Source organism: Nerophis ophidion, linkage group LG01 (assembly GCF_033978795.1).
Source record: "Nerophis ophidion isolate RoL-2023_Sa linkage group LG01, RoL_Noph_v1.0, whole genome shotgun sequence".
Classification (NCBI taxonomy): domain Eukaryota; kingdom Metazoa; phylum Chordata; class Actinopteri; order Syngnathiformes; family Syngnathidae; genus Nerophis; species Nerophis ophidion.
The window spans coordinates 49,516,900-49,539,672 of record NC_084611.1 but is presented as its reverse complement, the minus strand read 5'-3'; the positions used below and the strand labels follow the sequence as shown (position 1 = coordinate 49,539,672).

Genomic DNA, 22,773 nt, shown 5'->3' with positions numbered 1-22,773 from the left:
AGTGAGAGAGTCCAGTCCATAGTGGATCTAACATAATAGTGAGAAAGTCCAGTCCATAGTGGATCTAACATAATAGTGTGAGAGTCCATCCAGTCCATAGTGGATCTAACATAATAGTGAGAGTCCAGTCCATGGTGGATCCAACATAATAGTGTGAGAGTCCAGTCCATAGTGGATCTAACGTAATAGTGAGAGTCCAGTCCATAGTGGATCCAACATAATAGGGAGAGTCCAGTCCATAGTGGATGTAACATAATAGTGAGAAAGTCCAGTCCATAGTGGATCTAACATAATAGTGAGAGAGTCCAGTCCATAGTGGATCTAACATAATAGTTGGAGTCCAGTCCATAGTGGATGTAACATAATAGTGAGAGAGTCCAGTCCATAGTGGATCTAACATAATAGTGAGAGAGTCCAGTCCATAGTGGATCTAACATGATAGTGAGAGTCCAGTCCATAGTGGATCTAACATAATAGTGTGAGAGTCCATCCAGTCCATAGTGGATCTAACATAATAGTGGGATTCCGGTCCATGGTGGATCCAACATAATAAAGTGAGAGTCCAGTCCATATTGGATCCAACATAATAGTGAAAGTCCAGTCATTGGTGGATCCAACATAATAGTGTGAGAGTCCAGTCCATAGTGGATCTAACATAATAGTCAGAGTCCAGTCCATAGTGGATCTAACATAGTAGTGTGAGAGTCCAGTCCATAGTGGAGCTAATATAATAGTGAAAGTCCAGTCCATAATGTATCTAACATAATAGTGAGAGTCCAGTCCATAGTGGATCTAACATAATAGTGAGAGTCCAGTCCATAGTGGATCTAACATAGTAGTGTGAGAGTCCAGTCCATAGTGGATCTAACATAATAGTGAGAGTCCGGTCCATGGTGGATCCAACATAATAAAGTGAGAGTCCAGTCCATATTGGATCCAACATAATAGTGAAAGTCCAGTCATTGGTGGATCCAACATAATAGTGTGAGAGTCCAGTTCATAGTGGATCTAACATAATAGTGAGAGTCCAGTCCATAGTGGATCTAACATAGTAGTGTGAGAGTCCAGTCCATAGTGGAGCTAATATAATAGTGAGAGTCCAGTCCATAATGTATCTAACATAATAGTGAGAGTCCAGTCCATAGTGGATCTAGCATAATAGTGTGAGAGTCCAGTCCATAGTGGATCTAACATAATAGTAAGAGTCCAGTCCATACTGGATCTAACAAAGTAGTGTGAGAGTCCAGTCCATAGTGGAGCTAATATAATAGTGAGAGTCCAGTCCATAATGTATCTAACATAATAGTGAGAGTCCAGTCCATAGTGGATCAAGCATAATAGTGTGAGAGTCCAGTCCATAGTGGATCTAACATAATAGTGAGAGTCCAGCCCATGGTGGATCTAACATAATAGTGTGAGAGTCCAGTCCATATTGGATCTAACATAATAGTGAGAGTCCAGTCCATAGTATATCTAACAAAATAGTGTGAGAGTCCAGTCCATAGTGGATCTAACATAATAGTGAGAGTCCAGTCCATAGTATATCTAACAAAATAGTGTGAGAGTCCAGTCCATAGTGGATCTAACATAATAGTGAGAGTCCAGTCCATGGTGGATTTCAACATAATAGTGTGAGAGTCCAGTCCATAGTGGATATAACATAATAGTGAGAGTCCAGTCCATAGTGGATCTAACATAGTAGTGTGAGAGTCCAGTCCATAGTGGATCTAATATAATACTGAGAGTCCAATCCATTGGGGATCCAACAAAATAGTGTGAGAGTCCAGTCCATAGTGGATCTAACATAATAGTGAGAGTCCAGTCCATAATGGATCTAATGTAATAGTGAGAGTCCAGTCCATAGTGGATCCAACATAATAGTGTGAGAGTCCAGTCCATAGTGGATCTAACATAATAGTGAGAGTCCAGTCCATAGTGGATCTAACATAATAGTGTGAGAGTCCAGTCAATAGTGGATCTAACATAATAGTGAGAGTCCAGTCCATGGTGGATCTAACATAATAGTGTGAGAATCCAGTCCATAGTGGATCTAACATAATAGTGTGAGAATCCAGTCCATGGTGGATCCAACATAACAGTGTGAGAGTCCAGTCTATAGTGGATCTAACATAATAGTGAGAGTCCAGTCCATAGTGGATGTAACATAATAGTGAGAGAGTCCAGTCCATAGTGGATCTAACATAGTAGTGTGAGAGTCCAGTCCATAGTGGAGCTAATATAATAGTGAAAGTCCAGTCCATAATGTATCTAACATAATAGTGAGAGTCCAGTCCATAGTGGATCTAACATAATAGTGAGAGTCCAGTCCATAGTGGATCTAACATAGTAGTGTGAGAGTCCAGTCCATAGTGGATCTAACATAATAGTGAGAGTCCGGTCCATGGTGGATCCAACATAATAAAGTGAGAGTCCAGTCCATATTGGATCCAACATAATAGTGAAAGTCCAGTCATTGGTGGATCCAACATTATAGTGTGAGAGTCCAGTTCATAGTGGATCTAACATAATAGTGAGAGTCCAGTCCATAGTGGATCTAACATAGTAGTGTGAGAGTCCAGTCCATAGTGGAGCTAATATAATAGTGAGAGTCCAGTCCATAATGTATCTAACATAATAGTGAGAGTCCAGTCCATAGTGGATCTAGCATAATAGTGTGAGAGTCCAGTCCATAGTGGATCTAACATAATAGTAAGAGTCCAGTCCATACTGGATCTAACATAGTAGTGTGAGAGTCCAGTCCATAGTGGAGCTAATATAATAGTGAGAGTCCAGTCCATAATGTATCTAACATAATAGTGAGAGTCCAGTCCATAGTGGATCAAGCATAATAGTGTGAGAGTCCAGTCCATAGTGGATCTAACATAATAGTGAGAGTCCAGCCCATGGTGGATCTAACATAATAGTGTGAGAGTCCAGTCCATATTGGATCTAACATAATAGTGAGAGTCCAGTCCATAGTATATCTAACAAAATAGTGTGAGAGTCCAGTCCATAGTGGATCTAACATAATAGTGAGAGTCCAGTCCATAGTATATCTAACAAAATAGTGTGAGAGTCCAGTCCATAGTGGATCTAACATAATAGTGAGAGTCCAGTCCATGGTGGATTTCAACATAATAGTGTGAGAGTCCAGTCCATAGTGGATATAACATAATAGTGAGAGTCCAGTCCATAGTGGATCTAACATAGTAGTGTGAGAGTCCAGTCCATAGTGGATCTAATATAATACTGAGAGTCCAATCCATTGGGGATCCAACAAAATAGTGTGAGAGTCCAGTCCATAGTGGATCTAACATAATAGTGAGAGTCCAGTCCATAATGGATCTAATGTAATAGTGAGAGTCCAGTCCATAGTGGATCCAACATAATAGTGTGAGAGTCCAGTCCATAGTGGATCTAACATAATAGTGAGAGTCCAGTCCATAGTGGATCTAACATAATAGTGTGAGAGTCCAGTCAATAGTGGATCTAACATAATAGTGAGAGTCCAGTCCATGGTGGATCTAACATAATAGTGTGAGAATCCAGTCCATAGTGGATCTAACATAATAGTGTGAGAATCCAGTCCATGGTGGATCCAACATAACAGTGTGAGAGTCCAGTCTATAGTGGATCTAACATAATAGTGAGAGTCCAGTCCATAGTGGATGTAACATAATAGTGAGAGAGTCCAGTCCATAGTGGATCTAACATAATAGTGAGAGAGTCCAGTCCATTGTGGATCTAACACTATAGTGAGAGTCCAGTCCATAGTGGATCTAACATAATAGTGTGAGAGTCCATCCAGTCCATAGTGGATCTAACATAATAGTGAGAGTCCGGTCCATGGTGGATCCAACATAATAGTGTGAGAGTCCAGTCCATATTGGATCCAACATAATAGTGAAAGTCCAGTCCATGGTGGATCCAACATAATAGTGTGAGAGTCCAGTCCATAGTGGATCTAACATAATAGTGAGAGTCCAGTCCATAGTGGATCTAACATAGTAGTGTGAGAGTCCAGTCCATAGTGGAGCTAATATAATAGTGAGAGTCCAGTCCATAATGTATCTAACATAATAGTGAGAGTCCAGTCCATAGTGGATCTAACATAGTAGTGTGAGAGTCCATTCCATAGTGGAGCTAATATAATAGTGAGAGTCCAGTCCATAGTGGATCTAGCATAATAGTGTGAGAGTCCAGTCCATAGTGGATCTAACATAATAGTGAGAGCCCAGTCCATAGTGGATCTAGCATAATAGTGTGAGAGTCCAGTCTATAGTGGATCTAACATAATAGTGAGAGTCCAGTCCATAGTATATCTAACATAATAGTTTGAGAGTTCAGTCCATAGTGGATCTAACATAATAGTGAGAGTCCAGTCCATAGTGGATCTAACATAATAGTTTGAGAGTTCAGCCCATGGTGGATCTAACATAATAGTGTGAGAGTCCAGTCCATAGTGGATCTAACATAATAGTGAGAGTCCAGTCCATAGTATATCTAACATAATAGTTTGAGAGTTCAGTCCATAGTGGATCTAACATAATAGTGAGAGTCCAGTCCATAGTGGATCTAACATGATAGTGAGAGTCCAGTCCATGGTGGATTTGAACATAATAGTGTGAGAGTCCAGTCCATAGTGGATATAACATAATAGTGAGAGTCCGGTCCATAGTGGATCTAACATAATAATGTGAGAGTCCATCCTGTCCATAGTGGATCTAACATAATAGTGAGAGTCCAGTCCATGGTGGGTTTCAACATAATAGTGTGAGAGTCCAGTCCATAGTGGATCTAACATAATAGTGAGAGTCCAGTCCATAGTGGATCTAACATAGTAGTGTGAGAGTCCAGTCCATAGTGGATCTAACATAATAGTGAGAGTCCAGTCCATAATGGATCCAACTAAATAGTGAGAGTCCAGTCCATAGTGGATTTAACAAAATAGTGTGAGGGTCCAGTCCATAGTGGATCTAACATAATAGTGAGAGTCCAGTCCATAGTGGATCTAACATAATAGTGTGAGAGTCCTGTCAATAGTGGATCTAACATAATAGTGAGAGTCCAGTCCATGGTGGATCTAACATAATAGTGTGAGAATCCAGTCCATAGTGGACATAACATAATAGTGAGAGTCCAGTCCATAGTGGATCTAACATAATAGTGAGAGAGTCCAGTCCTTAGGGGATCTAACATAATAGTGAGAAAGTCCAGTCCATAGTGGATCTAACATAATAGTGTGAGAGTCCAGTCAATAGTGGATCTAGCAAAATAGTGAGAGAGTCCAGTCCATAGTGGATCTAACATAATAGTGGGAAAGTCCAGTCCATAGTGGATCTAACATAATAGTGTGAGAGTCCAGTCAATAGTGGATCTAACATAATAGTGAGAGTCCAGTCCATGGTGGATCTAACATAATAGTGTGAGAGTCCAGTCCATAGTGGATCTAACAAAATAGTGAGAGAGTCCAGTCCATAGTGGATCTAACATAATAGTGAGAAAGTCCAGTCCATAGTGGATCTAACATAATAGTGTGAGAGTCCATCCAGTCCATAGTGGATCTAACATAATAGTGAGAGTCCAGTCCATGGTGGATCCAACATTATAGTGTGAGAGTCCAGTCCATAGTGGATCTAACGTAATAGTGAGAGTCCAGTCCATAGTGGATCCAACATAATAGGGAGAGTCCAGTCCATAGTGGATGTAACATAATAGTGAGAAAGTCCAGTCCATAGTGGATCTAACATAATAGTGAGAGAGTCCAGTCCATAGTGGATCTAACATAATAGTTGGAGTCCAGTCCATAGTGGATGTAACATAATAGTGAGAGAGTCCAGTCCATAGTGGATCTAACATAATAGTGAGAGAGTCCAGTCCATAGTGGATCTAACATGATAGTGAGAGTCCAGTCCATAGTGGATCTAACATAATAGTGTGAGAGTCCATCCAGTCCATAGTGGATCTAACATAATAGTGGGAGTCCGGTCCATGGTGGATCCAACATAATAAAGTGAGAGTCCAGTCCATATTGGATCCAACATAATAGTGAAAGTCCAGTCATTGGTGGATCCAACATAATAGTGTGAGAGTCCAGTCCATAGTGGATCTAACATAATAGTCAGAGTCCAGTCCATAGTGGATCTAACATAGTAGTGTGAGAGTCCAGTCCATAGTGGAGCTAATATAATAGTGAAAGTCCAGTCCATAATGTATCTAACATAATAGTGAGAGTCCAGTCCATAGTGGATCTAGCATAATAGTGTGAGAGTCCAGTCCATAGTGGATCTAACATAATAGTAAGAGTCCAGTCCATACTGGATCTAACATAGTAGTGTGAGAGTCCAGTCCATAGTGGAGCTAATATAATTGTGAGAGTCCAGTCCATAATGTATCCAACATAATAGTGAGAGTCCAGTCCATAGGTGATCCAACATAATAGTGTGAGAGTCCAGTCCATAGTGGATCTAACATAATAGTGAGAGTCCAGTCCATGGTGGATTTCAACATAATAGTGTGAGAGTCCAGTCCATAGTGGATATAACATAATAGTGAGAGTCCAGTCCATAGTGGATCTAACATAGTAGTGTGAGAGTCCAGTCCATAGTGGATCTAATATAATACTGAGAGTCCAATCCATTGGGGATCCAACAAAATAGTGTGAGAGTCCAGTCCATTGTGGATCTAACATAATAGTGAGAGTCCAGTCCATAATGGATCTAACATAATAGTGAGAGTCCAGTCCATAGTGGATCTAACATAATAGTGTGAGAGTCCAGTCCATAGTGGATCTAACATAATAGTGAGAGTCCAGTCCATAGTGGATCTAACATAATAGTGTGAGAGTCCAGTCAATAGTGGATCTAACATAATAGTGAGAGTCCAGTCCATGGTGGATCTAACATAATAGTGTGAGAATCCAGTCCAAAGTGGATCTAACATAATAGTGAGAGTCCAGTCCATGGTGGATCCAACATAATAGTGTGAGAGTCCAGTCCATAGTGGATCTAACATAATAGTGAGAGTCCAGTCCATAGTAGATCCAACATAATAGGGATAGTCCAGTCCATAGGTGATCCAACATAATAGTGTGGGAGTCCAGTCCATAGTGGATCTAACGTAATAGTGAGAGTCCAGTCCATAGTGGATCCAACATAATAGGGAGAGTCCAGTCCATAGTGGATGTAACATAATAGTGAGAGAGTCCAGTCCATAGTGGATCTAACATAATAGTGAGAGAGTCCAGTCCATAGTGGATCTAACATAATAGTTGGAGTCCAGTCCATAGTGGATGTAACATAATAGTGAGAGAGTCCAGTCCATAGTGGATCTAACATAATAGTGTGAGAGTCCAGTCCATAGTGGATCTAACATGATAGTGAGAGTCCAGTCCATAGTGGATCTAACATAATAGTGTGAGAGTCCATCCAGTCCATAGTGGATCTAACATAATAGTGAGAGTCCGGTCCATGGTGGATCCAACATAATAAAGTGAGAGTCCAGTCCATATTGGATCCAACATAATAGTGAAAGTCCAGTCATTGGTGGATCCAACATAATAGTGTGAGAGTCCAGTCCATAGTGGATCTAACATAATAGTTAGAGTCCAATCGATAGTGGATCTAACATAGTAGTGTGAGAGTCCAGTCCATAGTGGAGCTAATATAATAGTGAGAGTCCAGTCCATAATGTATCTAACATAATAGTGAGAGTCCAGTCCATAGTGGATCTAGCATAATAGTGTGAGAGTCCAGTCCATAGTGGATCTAACATAATAGTAAGAGTCCAGTCCATACTGGATCTAACATAGTAGTGTGAGAGTCCAGTCCATAGTGGAGCTAATATAATAGTGAGAGTCCAGTCCATAATGTATCTAACATAATAGTGAGAGTCCAGTCCATAGTGGATCAAGCATAATAGTGTGAGAGTCCAGTCCATAGTGGATCTAACATAATAGTGAGAGTCCAACCCATGGTGGATCTAACATGATAGTGTGAGAGTCCAGTCCATATTGGATCTAACATAATAGTGAGAGTCCAGTCCATAGTATATCTAACAGAATAGTGTGAGAGTCCAGTCCATAGTGGATCTAACATAATAGTGAGAGTCCAGTCCATAGTATATCTAACAAAATAGTGTGAGAGTCCAGTCCATAGTGGATCTAACATAATAGTGAGAGTCCAGTCCATGGTGGATTTCAACATAATAGTGTGAGAGTCCAGTCCATAGTGGATATAACATAATAGTGAGAGTCCAGTCCATAGTGGATCTAACATAGTAGTGTGAGAGTCCAGTCCATAGTGGATCTAATATAATAATGAGAGTCCAATCCATTGGGGATCCAACAAAATAGTGTGAGAGTCCAGTCCATTGTGGATCTAACATAATAGTGAGAGTCCAGTCCATAATGGATCTAACATAATAGTGAGAGTCCAGTCCATAGTGGATCTAACATAATAGTGTGAGAGTCCAGTCCATAGTGGATCTAACATAATAGTGAGAGTCCAGTCCATAGTGGATCTAACATAATAGTGTGAGAGTCCAGTCAATAGTGGATCTAACATAATAGTGAGAGTCCAGTCCATGGTGGATCTAATATAATAGTGTGAGAATCCAGTCCAAAGTGGATCTAACATAATAGTCAGAGTCCAGTCCATGGTGGATCCAATATAATAGTGTGAGAGTCCAGTCCATAGTGGATCTAACATAATAGTGAGAGTCCAGTCCATAGTAGATCCAACATAATAGGGAGAGTCCAGTCCATAGGTGATCTAATATAATAGTGAGAGTCCAGTCCATAGTGGATGTAACATAATAGTGAGAGAGTCCAGTCCATAGTGGATCTAACATAATAGTGAGAGAGTCCAGTCCATAGTGGATCTAACACTATAGTGAGAGTCCAGTCCATAGTGGATCTAACATAATAGTGTGAGAGTCCATCCAGTCCATAGTGGATCTAACATAATAGTGAGAGTCCGGTCCATGGTGGATCCAACATAATAGTGTGAGAGTCCAGTCCATATTGGATCCAACATAATAGTGAAAGTCCAGTCCATGGTGGATCCAACATAATAGTGTGAGAGTCCAGTCCATAGTGGATCTAACATAATAGTGAGAGTCCAGTCCATAGTGGATCCAACATAGTAGTGTGAGAGTCCAGTCCATAGTGGATCTAACATAATAGTGAGAGTCCGGTCCATGGTGGATCCAACATAATAAAGTGAGAGTCCAGTCCATATTGGATCCAACATAATAGTGAAAGTCCAGTCATTGGTGGATCCAACATAATAGTGTGAGAGTCCAGTTCATAGTGGATCTAACATAATAGTGAGAGTCCAGTCCATAGTGGATCTAACATAGTAGTGTGAGAGTCCAGTCCATAGTGGAGCTAATATAATATTGAGAGTCCAGTCCATAATGTATCTAACATAATAGTGAGAGTCCAGTCCATAGTGGATCTAGCATAATAGTGTGAGAGTCCAGTCCATAGTGGATCTAACATAATAGTAAGAGTCCAGTCCATACTGGATCTAACATAGTAGTGTGAGAGTCCAGTCCATAGTGGAGCTAATATAATAGTGAGAGTCCAGTCCATAATGTATCTAACATAATAGTGAGAGTCCAGTCCATAGTGGATCAAGCATAATAGTGTGAGAGTCCAGTCCATAGTGGATCTAACATAATAGTGAGAGTCCAGCCCATGGTGGATCTAACATAATAGTGTGAGAGTCCAGTCCATATTGGATCTAACATAATAGTGAGAGTCCAGTCCATAGTATATCTAACAAAATAGTGTGAGAGTCCAGTCCATAGTGGATCTAACATAATAGTGAGAGTCCAGTCCATAGTATATCTAACAAAATAGTGTGAGAGTCCAGTCCATAGTGGATCTAACATAATAGTGAGAGTCCAGTCCATGGTGGATTTCAACATAATAGTGTGAGAGTCCAGTCCATAGTGGATATAACATAATAGTGAGAGTCCAGTCCATAGTGGATCTAACATAGTAGTGTGAGAGTCCAGTCCATAGTGGATCTAATATAATACTGAGAGTCCAATCCATTGGGGATCCAACAAAATAGTGTGAGAGTCCAGTCCATAGTGGATCTAACATAATAGTGAGAGTCCAGTCCATAATGGATCTAATGTAATAGTGAGAGTCCAGTCCATAGTGGATCCAACATAATAGTGTGAGAGTCCAGTCCATAGTGGATCTAACATAATAGTGAGAGTCCAGTCCATAGTGGATCTAACATAATAGTGTGAGAGTCCAGTCAATAGTGGATCTAACATAATAGTGAGAGTCCAGTCCATGGTGGATCTAACATAATAGTGTGAGAATCCAGTCCATAGTGGATCTAACATAATAGTGAGAGTCCAGTCCATGGTGGATCCAACATAATAGTGTGAGAGTCCAGTCTATAGTGGATCTAACATAATAGTGAGAGTCCAGTCCATAGTAGATCCAACATAATAGGGAGAGTCCAGTCCATAGGTGATCTAATATAATAGTGAGAGTCCAGTCCATAGTGGATGTAACATAATAGTGAGAGAGTCCAGTCCATAGTGGATCTAACATAATAGTGAGAGAGTCCAGTCCATAGTGGATCTAACACTATAGTGAGAGTCCAGTCCATAGTGGATCTAACATAATAGTGTGAGAGTCCATCCAGTCCATAGTGGATCTAACATAATATTCAGAGTCCGGTCCATGGTGGATCCAACATAATAGTGTGAGAGTCCAGTCCGTATTGGATCCAACATAATAGTGAAAGTCCAGTCCATGGTGGATCCAACATAATAGTGTGAGAGTCCAGTCCATAGTGGATCTAACATAATAGTGAGAGTCCAGTCCATAGTGGATCTAACATAGTAGTGTGAGAGTCCAGTCCATAGTGGAGCTAATATAATAGTGAGAGTCCAGTCCATAATGTATCTAACATAATAGTGAGAGTCCAGTCCATAGTGGATCTAACATAGTAGTGTGAGAGTCCATTCCATAGTGGAGCTAATATAATAGTGAGAGTCCAGTCCATAGTGGATCTAGCATAATAGTGTGAGAGTCCAGTCCATAGTGGATCTAACATAATAGTGAGAGTCCAGTCCATAGTGGATCTAGCATAATAGTGTGAGAGTCCAGTCCATAGTGGATCTAACATAATAGTGAGAGTCCAGTCCATAGTATATCTAACATAATAGTTTGAGAGTTCAGTCCATAGTGGATCTAACATAATAGTGAGAGTCCAGTCCATAGTGGATCTAACATAATAGTTTGAGAGTTCAGCCCATGGTGGATCTAACATAATAGTGTGAGAGTCCAGTCCATAGTGGATCTAACATAATAGTGAGAGTCCAGTCCATAGTATATCTAACATAATAGTTTGAGAGTTCAGTCCATAGTGGATCTAACATAATAGTGAGAGTCCAGTCCATAGTGGATCTAACATGATAGTGAGAGTCCAGTCCATGGTGGATTTGAACATAATAGTGTGAGAGTCCAGTCCATAGTGGATATAACATAATAGTGAGAGTCCAGTCCATAGTGGATCTAACATAGTAGTGTGAGAGTCCAGTCCATAGTGGATCTAATATAATAGTGAGAGTCCAGTCCATAGTGGATCTAACATAATAGTGAGAGTCCAGCCCATAATGGATCTAACATAAAAGTGAGAGTCCAGTCCATAGTGGATCTAACATAATAGTGGGAGTGTCCAGTCCATAGTGGATCTAACATAATAGTGTGAGAGTCCAGTCAATAGTGGATCTAACATAATAGTGAGAGTCCAGTCCATGGTGGACCTAACATAATAGTGTGAGAGTCCAGTCCATAGTGGATCTAACATAATAATGAGAGTCCAGTCCATAGTGGATCCAACATAATAGTGTGAGAGTCCAGTCAATAGTGGATCTAACATAATAGTGAGAGTCCAGTCCATAGTGGATCTAACATGATAGTGAGAGTCCAGTCCATAGTGGATCTAACATAATAGTGTGAGAGTCCAGTACATAGTGGATCTAACATAATAGTGAGGGTTCAGTCCATGGTGGATTTCAACATAATAGTGTGAGAGTCCAGTCCATAGTGGATCTAACATAATAGTGAGAGTCCAGTCCATAGTGGATCTAATATAATAGTGAGAGTCCAGTCCATGGGTTATCCAACAAAATAGTGTGAGAGTCCAGTCCATAGTGGATCTAACATAATAGTGAGAGTCCAGTCCATAATGAATCTAACATAATAGTGAGAGTCCAGTCCATAGTGGATCTAACATAATAGTGTGAGAGTCCAGTCCATAGTGGATCTAACATTATAGTGAGAGTCCAGTCCATAGTGGATCTAACATAATAGTGTGAGAGTCTAGTCAATAGTGGATCTAACATAATACTGAGAGTCCAGTCCATGGTGGATCTAACATAATAGTGTGAGAGTCCAGTCCATAGTGGATCCAACATAATAGTGAGAGTCCAGTCCATGGTGGATTTCAACATAATAGTGTGAGAGTCCAGTCAATAGTGGATCTAACATAATAGTGAGAGTCCAGTCCATAGTGGATCTAACATAGTAGTGTGAGAGTCCAGTCCATAGTGGATCTAATATAATAGTGAGAGTCCAGTCCATGGTGGATCCAACAAAATAGTGTGAGAGTCCAGTCCATAGTGGATCTAACATAGTAGTGTGAGAGTCCAGTCCATAGTGGATCTAATATAATAGTGAGAGTCCAGTCCATGGTGGATCCAACAAAATAGTGTGAGAGTCCAGTCCATAGTGGATCTAACATAATAGTGAGAGTCCAGTCCATAATGGATCTAACATAATAGTGAGAGTCCAGTCCATAGTGGATCTAACATAATAGTGTGAGAGTCCAGTCCATAGTGGATCTAACATAATAGTGGGAGTCCAGTTCATAGTGGATCTAACATAATAGTGTGAGAGTCCAGTCAATAGTGGATCTAACATAATAGTGAGAGTCCAGTCCATGGTGGATCTAACATAATAGTGTGAGAGTCCAGTCCATAGTGGATCTAACATAATAGTGAGAGTCCCGTCCATAGTGTATCCAACAAAATAGTGAGAGTCCAGTCCATAGTGGATCTAACATAATAGTGAGAGTCCAGTCCATAGTGGATCTAACATAATAGTGTGAGAGTCCAGTCAATAGTAGATCTAATATAATAGTGAGAGTCCAGTCCATAATGTATCCAACATAATAGTGAGAGTCCAGTCCATAGTGGATCTAGCATAATAGTGTGAGAGTCCAGTCCATAATGGATCTAACATAATAGTGAGAGTCCAGTCCATAGTGGATCTAACATAATAGTGTGAGAGTCCAGTCCATAGTGGATCTAACATAATAGTGAGAGTCCAGTCCATAGTGAATCTAACATAATAGTGTGAGAGTCCAGTCAATAGTGGATCTAACATAATAGTGAGAGTCCAGTCCATGGTGGATCTAACATAATAGTGTGAGAGTCCAGTCCATACTGGATCTAACATAATAGTGAGAGTCCCGTCCATAGTGTATCTAACATAATAGTGAGAGTCCAGTCCATAGTGGATCTAACATAATAGTGTGAGAGTCCAGTCCATAGTGGATCTAACATAACAGTGTGAGAGTCCAGTCCATATTGGTTCTAACATAATAGTGGGAGAGTGCAGTCCATAGTGGATCTAACAAAATAGTGAGAGAGTCCAGTCCATAGTGGATCTAACATAATAGTGAGAAAGTCCAGTCCATAGTGGATCTAACATAATAGTGTGAGAGTCCAGTCCATAGTGGATCTAACATAATAGTGTGAGAGTCCATCCAGTCCATAGTGGATCTAACATAATAGTGAGAGTCCAGTCCATGGTGGATCCACCATAATAGTGTGAGAGTCCAGTCCATAGTGGATCTAACATAATAGTGAGAGTCCAGTCCATAGTGGATCCAACATAATAGGGAGAGTCCAGTCCATAGTGGATCTAATATAATAGTGAGAGAGTCCAGTCCATAGTGGATCTAACATGATAGTGAGAGTCCAGTCCATAGTAGATCTAACATAATAGTGTGAGAGTCCATCCAGTCCATAGTGGATCTAACATAATAGTGAGAGTCCGGTCCATGGTGGATCCAACATAATAGTGTGAGAGTCCAGTCCATATTGGATCCAACATAATAGTGAGAGTCCAGTCCATGGTGGATCTAACATAATAGTGTGAGAGTCCAGTCCATAGTGGATCTAACATAATAGTGAGAGTCCAGTCCATAATGTATCTAACATAATAGTGAGAGTCCAGTCCATAGTGGATCTAGCATAATAGTGTGAGAGTCCAGTCCATAGTGGATCTAACATAATAGTGAGAGTCCAGCCCATGGTGGATCTAACATAATAGTGTGAGAGTCCAGTCCATAGTGGATCTAACATAATAGTGAGAGTCCAGTCCATGGTAGATCTAACATAATAGTGTGAGAGTCCAGTCCATAGTGGATCTAACATAATAGTGAGAGTCCAGTCCATGGTGGATCCAACATAATAGTGTGAGAGTCCAGTCCATAGTGGATCCAACCTAATAGTGAGAGTCCAGTCCATAGTGGATCTAACATAATAATGAGAGTCCAGTTCATAGTGGATCTAACATAATAGTGTGAGAGTCAAGTCCATAGTGGATCTAACATAATAGTGAGAGAGTCCAGTCCATAGTGGATCTAACATAATAGTTTGAGAGTCCAGTCCATATTGGATCTAACATAATAGTGAGAGAGTCCAGTCCATCGTGGATCTAACATAATAGTGAGAGTCCAGTCCATCGTAGATCTAACATAATAGTGTGACAGTCCAGTCCATGGTGGATCCAACATAATAGTGTGAGAGTCCAGTCCATAGTGGATCCAACCTAATAGTTAGAGTCCAGTCCATAGTGGATCTAACATAATAGTGAGAGTCCCGTCCATGGTGGATCTAACATAATAGTGTGAGAGTCCAGTCCATAGTGGATCCAACCTAATAGTGAGAGTCCAGTCCATAGTGGATCTAACATAATAGTGAGTGTCCCGTCCATAGTGGATCCAACATAATAGAGAGAGTCCAGTTCATAGTGGATCTAACATAATAGTGTGAGAGTCCAGTCCATAGTGGATCTAACATAATAGTGTGAGAGTCCACTCCATAGTGGATCTAACATAATAGTGCGAGAGTCCAGTCCATAGTGGATCTAACATAATCGTGTGAGAGGTCAGTCCATATTGGATCTAACATAATAGTGAGAGAGTCCAGTCCATAGTGGATCTAACATAATGGTGAGAGTCCAGTCCATAGTAGATCTAACATAATAGTGTGACAGTCCAGTCCATAGTGGATCTAACATAATATTGAGAGTCCAGTCCATGGTGGATCCAACATAATAGTGTGAAAGTCCAGTCCATAGTGGATCTAACCTAATAGTTAGAGTCCCGTCCATAGTGGATCTAACATAATAGTGAGAGTACAGTCCATAGTGGATCCAACATATTAGTGAGAGTCCAGTCCGTAGTGGATCTAACATAATAGTGAGAGTCCAGTCCATAGTGGATCTAACAAAATAGTGTAGGAGTCCAGTCCATAGTGGATCTAACATAATAGTGTGAGAGTCCAGTCCATATTGGATCTAACATAATAGTTAGAGTCCAGTCCATAGTGGATCTAACATAATAGTGTTCCTTTTGATGTACCATTTGCCACTTTAACTTGTACCTCTTTTTTTGTTGTTCTTGATTGATGTTGATTGTTTATTGAATTTGTTGTACTTTATTTCTTTATTTGGTCTAATTTTTCTCCTCGTCTTCCCTGCCACGCAGCAACCAAACGGTCGACTCGGGCATCTACATCAAGCGCTGCTGCAAAGGCTTCTGCATCGATATCCTGAAGAAGATCGCCAAGTCGGTGAAGTTCACCTACGACCTCTACCTGGTCACCAACGGCAAACACGGCAAGAAGGTCAACGGGACCTGGAACGGCATGGTGGGGGAGGTGAGACCTCGCCCGCCAAAACGTGTTTGTTGTCGGCCTCCGTGACTTTGTGAGGCAGCAGCACATTGCTAAAAAGACATTTTTACCAGTGTGTTACATGGCCTTTCGTTTTAACAACACTCAGTTGAAGTGGAATTATTTCCCATTCTTGCTTGATGTACAGCTTAAGTTGTAGCCTTTATATTGCACCACACATATTCAATGTCTGGACGACAGGCAGGCCAGTCTAGTACCAGCACTCTTTTACTATGAAGCCACGCTGTTGTAACACGTGGCTTGGCATCGTCTTGCTGAAATAAGCAGGGGCGCCTATGATAACGTTGTTAAGATTGCTCCATAACCTGTATGTACCTTTCAGCATTAATGGTGCCTTCACAGATGTGTAAGTTACCCATGCCTTGGACACTAATGCAGCCCCATACCATCACAGATGCTGCCTTTTACACGTTGCACCTACAAACCCCGTTTCCATATGAGTTGGGGAAATTGTGTTAGATGTGAATATAAACGTAATACAATGATTTGCAAAATCCTTTTCAACCCATATCCAGTTGAATGCACTACAAAGACAAGATATTTGATGTTCAAACTCAATCTTAATTTTTTTTTGCAAATGATAATTAACTTAGAATTTCATGGCTGCAACACGTGCCAAAGTAGTTGGGAAAGGACATGTGTTACATCACCTTTTCTTTTAACAACACTCAATAAATGTTTGAGAACTGAGGAAACTAATTGTTGAAGCTTTGAAAGTGGAATTCTTTCCCATTCTTGTTATATGTAGAGCTTCAGTCGTTCAAAAGTCTGGGCTCTCCGCTGTTGTATTTTACGCTTCATAATGCGCCACAAATTTTCGATGGGAGACAGGTCTGGACTGCAGGCGGGCCAGGAAAGTACCCTTACTCTTTTTTTTTAAAAAGCCACGCTGTTGTAACACTTGCTGAATGTGGCTTGGCATTGTCTTGCTGAAATAAGAAGGGGCGTCCATGAAAAAGACGGCGCTGAGATGGCAGCTTATGTTGCTCCAAACCTGTATGGACCTTTCAGCATTAATGGTGCCTTCACAGATGTATAAGTTACCATTGCCTTGGGCACTAATACACCCCCATACCATCACAGATGCTGGCTTTTCAACTTTGCGTCGATAACAGTCTGGATTGTTCGCTTCCCCTTTGTTCTGGATGACACAATGCCGAATATTTCCAAAGACAATTTGAAATGTGGACTCGTCAGACCACAGAACACTTTTCCACTTTGCATCAGTCCATCTTAGATGAGCCCGAGCCTTGGAAAACCGTCGGCGTTTCTGGGTGTTGTTGATAAATGGCTTTGGCTTTATGTAGTAGAGTTTTAACTTGCACTTACAGATGTAGCGACCAACTGTAGTTACTGACAGTGGTTTTCTAAAGTGTTCCTGAGCCCATGTGGTGATATCTTTTACACACTTATGTCGTAATATCATGGCTTAGGTGCAGGGATTTCACCTGATTTTTAGAACCTTTTGATGACATTACAGATCGTAGATGGGAAAATCCCTGAATTCCTTGCAATAGCTGCTTGAGAAATGTTGTTGTCAAACAATTTGCTCAGGCATTTGTCGACAAAGTGGTGACCCTCGCCCCGTCCTTGTTTGTGAACGAGTGAGCATTTCATGGAAGCTGCTTTTATAGCCAATCATGGCACCCACCTGTTCCCAATTAGCCTGTTCACCTGTGGGGTGTTCCAAATAAGTGTCTGATGAGCATTCCTCAAATTTGTCACTCTTTTGCCACTTGTGCCAGCTTTTTTGAAACATTTCGCAGGCATCAAACTCCAAATGTGCTAATATTTGTGAAAAAATAAAGTTTTTTAGTTTAATATCTTGTCTTTGCAGTCTATTCAATTGAATATACGTTGAAAAGGATTTGTTCTATTCTCTTTTAATTTACCATTTACACAACCTGACAACTTCACTGCTTTTGGGTTTTCCATATAAGCCACACCCACTACATTTTAGAAAACAAAATATTTTCATACATTAGCCGCATCGGACTATAAGTCGCACCCACTACATTTTGGGGGAAAAATATTTCCTTTCGATTTAAATAAGCCCCTTCTACCGTGTTTGGTGGGTTGTAGGAGTCCTGAAAGAGCGCCATGGATTTATGCTAATTGATGCACTGACTCTTCCTCACCGCAGGCCTCAGCAGCTCATGAGTTAATTCCACTAAAGGAGGATATTTTTTTTTAAAAACTACACGTGTAGGATGACTGCACACTCCGGCATCTGCTTCTCATATTTATTCATAGCTTCTCCTGTACAACCTCCGGCTAAATATACCGGAACATACTCTGAGGGGGTCACGTACTGTAATGATCTTTTTTTTTTTTTTCTCCTGACATTATTTAAGTTCCTCTTCAGAGAAAAATGGCTGCCAAACACACAAAAATGTTTTTACTGGCGCGTAACGATTCACAAGTAAAACTATTTTTTTAAATTAAAAATCAATTTGCAAGTAGAAAACATTTATTTTTTTCAATTGTAAGTAAAAAAAAAAACTGTTTTGTTAAATAAAGAAATGATTCACAAAACGTTCAAAAATATTCAATAAAAAAAGATTTTGTCAGGTTCAAACACTGATTACCTCTATTAAACAAGACAAAAGGCAAAGAATCAAACAGAGACAGAATTAAATTTGGACTCAGATCTGAGGAGAGACATGGCCACTGTACTCAAGCAGGTTCAGTAGAAAGGAAGGTGGATTAAGGTTGGATTGAGAGGTCACTTGAGAAAAACAGCCGTTCGTAGGCTGGGAGAAGCAGCAGAGAGAGCCTCCTGTTGGCTCTGGCATAAAAGAGAGGACAATAGCTGGAAGCCTGGATGAGAGGAGCAGTGATCTGGCCAATCACTGCTGACCCACCAACCGGAGAGTGTTGTGGTTTAGGGTCGAAACACTCTGTGAACGTTGGGGACCACCTGATGACCTCTTGTCCAGGCCAAAGCTTTATCCATTAGAAATGGATTATAATAGCATCTTTGATGTATTCGCAAACTCTGTACCATCCTGCACCACGCTATGACAAAAGATTGTACTCCTTCTTTATTTGACTTTCTCCCCCCTCCTGCCCACTGCTGCTTCCTGAGGGAAGTGGGTCGTAAACAGCGTTGCCTTCGGTTACCAAAAAGAGTTCGTCAAATAGTTCAAAAAGAGTTCCATAAAATAGTTCAAAGAAAGACCCATAAAATAGTTCAAAGAGAGTCCCATAAAATAGTTCAAGAGAGTCCCATAAAATAGTTCAAAGAGAGTTACATAAAATAGTTCAAAAAGAGTTTGTAAAATACTTCTAAAAGAGTTTGTAAAATACTTCTAAAAGAGTTCTTCTGGAAGTTGGGCAGATCCTGACATCTGTCCGCTTTGTAGTCCCAGTGGAGTTTTGTGAGCAATCTTCTTGGTAGATTTCAGCCTTTTTTCTTCTTGTCAGTAACACAATGTAATACAAAGTTTTTTGTGATAATTTAGAAACAATTATTCTAACAGATTCATAAATGAGAAAATCTCCTTAATAAAAAAAAGATTGCAGGGAAAAAAAGTTGCATATGTTCAATTAAAACATTATTTTAAGTAAAAATATATATTTTTTAAATTCTTCATCCATCCAACCATTTTCTACTGCTTTCAGAAAATGATTTGCAAATGGAAAAAAAATGTTCTTATGTTTTTCAATTAATAATACATTTTCAAGTATAAAAATATATATTTTTCAATGGCGGTTTTGTTCAATTAAAATAATAATTCACAAATAAAATAAAAAATTTAAAAATAATATTTGTACGTAAAAAAAATGCTAACAAAAAAAACATTTGGCTCAATTAAAATTATGTTCACAAAATTATTCAATTAAAAAGATTTACAAATGACTAAAACAATTATTTGATTAAAAAAGGATTTTTAAGGAAAAAAAGATTTACAAGTAAAAAAAATTTTTTTTCAATTGCAAGTAAAAAAAAATTTTTTTCAATTGCAAGTAAAAACATTTTTTTTCACTAGAAAAAATATTTGAAAGTATACCATTTTTTTTTCTTATGTGCGATTAAAAAAATATTTTAACTTAAAAACAAACAAACAAAAAAAAACAATTTTAGGAAATAAATATTCCTAAGTAAAAATGAAACAATTTTATTCAAATAAAAATCAATTGGCAAGTAAAAAAATATATTTTTCTGTAATTGCATGTAAAAAAACTGGTATGTTGGATTAAAAGAATGATTCACCAATAACAAAATAATTAAAAAAACAATTTGCATGTACATTTCTTCAATTGCAAGTAGAACAAAAATGTTTTTTGATCAGAAAAAAGATTGGCAAGTAGATTTATTTTCTTATGTTCAATTAAAAAATCTATTTTTAGTTTAGTAAACAAAAATCTAAATAAATAAAAAATGTCTCCAAGTAAAAAAAAAAGGATTTGCAAATAAAAAAGAAAAAATGTTTTTCAATTAAAAAAAAGATTTGCAGGGGAAAAAAATATTACGATTCGCAAGTTAAAACACACATTTTTTTAATTGACAAAAGGTTGGCAAGTAAAAAAAAATATTCAGTTACAAAAAATGTTGGCAAGTTAAAAAAAATAAAGATTCAATTAAAAAAAGATTCCCAAGTAAAATAAACATTTTTTCAATTTAAAAAACGCTTTGCATGTAAAAATAAAAGGTTTTTTGCAAGTAAAAACATGGGTGGATGGATGAAATGTTACTGTTTTAACTTGAAGAAATTTGTTTTTATACCTACAAATTGTTTTTTGCTAACAGAAAATGTATTTTTAAACACCTGCAAATAGCTTTTTTACTTGCAGAAAATAGTTTTTATACTTGGAAATCGTTTTTTTTACTTGCAGAAAAAATGTTTTGTGCTTGTTAATCATTTGTAATTGAAGAACGTTGTGTTGTTTTTATTTGCGTGAGTAAAAACATTTCTGTGTGTTTGTGGAGTTTGCCCGGTCACTTCAACACCGTTCTGCGTGGTGCATTCACTGACCGCCCCCGTGTGTGACTGTCAGGTGGTGCTGAAGAACGCTCACATGGCAGTTGGCTCGCTCACCATCAACGAGGAGAGGTCGGAGGTCATCGACTTCTCGGTGCCGTTCATCGAGACGGGCATCAGCGTCATGGTGTCCCGCAGCAACGGCACCGTGTCACCCTCCGCCTTCTTAGGTGAACAGGAAATCGTCTTTGTCAACATACACAGACATTGTATTAGGTACACCTGCACTGTCCAACGAGGAACAAATAAAGTTATTATTTTACTTAACCTTTTAAAGCCATTTCCATATATGATTTTCAATTTATAGCATTTTTGACACAGCCGTGTATATATTATTTTTGTTATTTTTATAACAAACCAAAACAGAAATATTTATGATGTAATTTCCAAACATAAAAAGAACATTCATCATCTTCATCTTCCCCCAGCTGCTCCGCATCACTTCAGTTCACTTTTTTATCATTTTCAAAACATCTTCAATTTTGTAATTATTTGTCATTTAAAAATACGTCATCATGTATTTTTTATGTAACATATTTTTTTCACTCATATTATCTTAACACACCACAAAATAATACATCAAATTGTATATTTTACCTGTAAATATACCATATTGTGTCATGTCAACAATATATTTTTTAAACATCTAAAGACTTTGTTGTTCCATGCTATGTTTTTAAATTTTTTTATCTATTTTGCATATTAGAATGAAATACATTATTTTTTGTCCTCAAAATGCTACACACAATACCCCTTAGTGGAAATTTGAAAATGTTTTTTATTTATCTTGCAAATTAGAATGAAATACATTATTTTTTGTCCTCAAAATGCTACACACAATACCCCTTAGTGGAAATTTGAAAATGTTTTTTATTTATCTAGCAAATTAGAATGAAATACATTATTTTTTGTCCTCAAAATGCTACACACAATACCCCATAGTGACAATGTGAACATGTTTTTAATTTATTTTGCAAATGAGGATGGAATACATTATTTTTGTCCTCATAATGCTACACACAATTCCCTATAATGACAACTTGACAAGGTTTTTTTTTTTTTTCATTTGCTAAAATGCTACCCGCAATTCCATACAATACATCAACTTGTAGATGTATATTTTACCTGTAAATGTACCATATTGTGTCATGTAAACAATATATTTGTTTAAACATCTACAGACTGTATGTTGTTCCATGCTATTTTTTTGCATTTTTTTTTGCATTTTTTTTCATATTTTGCATATTAGAATGAAATACATTATTTTTTGCACCAGACTATAAGCAACACCCACTACAATATATTTTGGTAAAAAAAAAAAAAATCCTCATATTAGCCACACCAGACTATAAGCCTCACCTACTACATTTTAGAAAAAATATATTTTTCTATACGTTACCTACACTGGACTATAAGCCGCACCCAATACATTTTAGAAAAAAAATATTTTCTTTATATTAGTCCCACCAAACTGTAGGCCACACCCACTATATTTTAGGAAAACATTTCCCCCAAAATAATAGCCACACCGGACTATAAGCATTACCCAATTTTTTTTCTTCGAAAAACATATATCTTTCCTTATATTAGCCACACCGGACTATAGGCCACACCTAATACATTTTAGAAAAACATTTTTTTCCATGCATTACCTACACTGGACTATAAACTGCACCCAAAACATTCAAAATATATATTTTTTCTTTATATTAGTCGCACCAAACTGTAGGCCACACCCACTAAATTTTAGGAAAACATTTTCCCC

At 38.6% G+C, this 22,773-nt stretch overlaps 1 protein-coding gene across 4 annotated transcripts in view; it reads left to right on the top strand.

The window, feature by feature from the left end:
• The window catches only part of grin2bb (glutamate receptor, ionotropic, N-methyl D-aspartate 2B, genome duplicate b), a 308,114-nt gene that overhangs the window by 251,564 nt on the left and 33,777 nt on the right, over positions 1–22,773 (top strand). For all 4 annotated transcript variants that reach the window (XM_061906010.1, XM_061905985.1, XM_061905994.1 and 1 more), the window contains exons 9-10: positions 15,816–15,987; positions 21,025–21,178. In XM_061906010.1, coding sequence (XP_061761994.1) covers positions 15,816–15,987; positions 21,025–21,178 — 326 coding nt within the window. The remainder of the gene's footprint in view (positions 1–15,815; positions 15,988–21,024; positions 21,179–22,773) is intronic.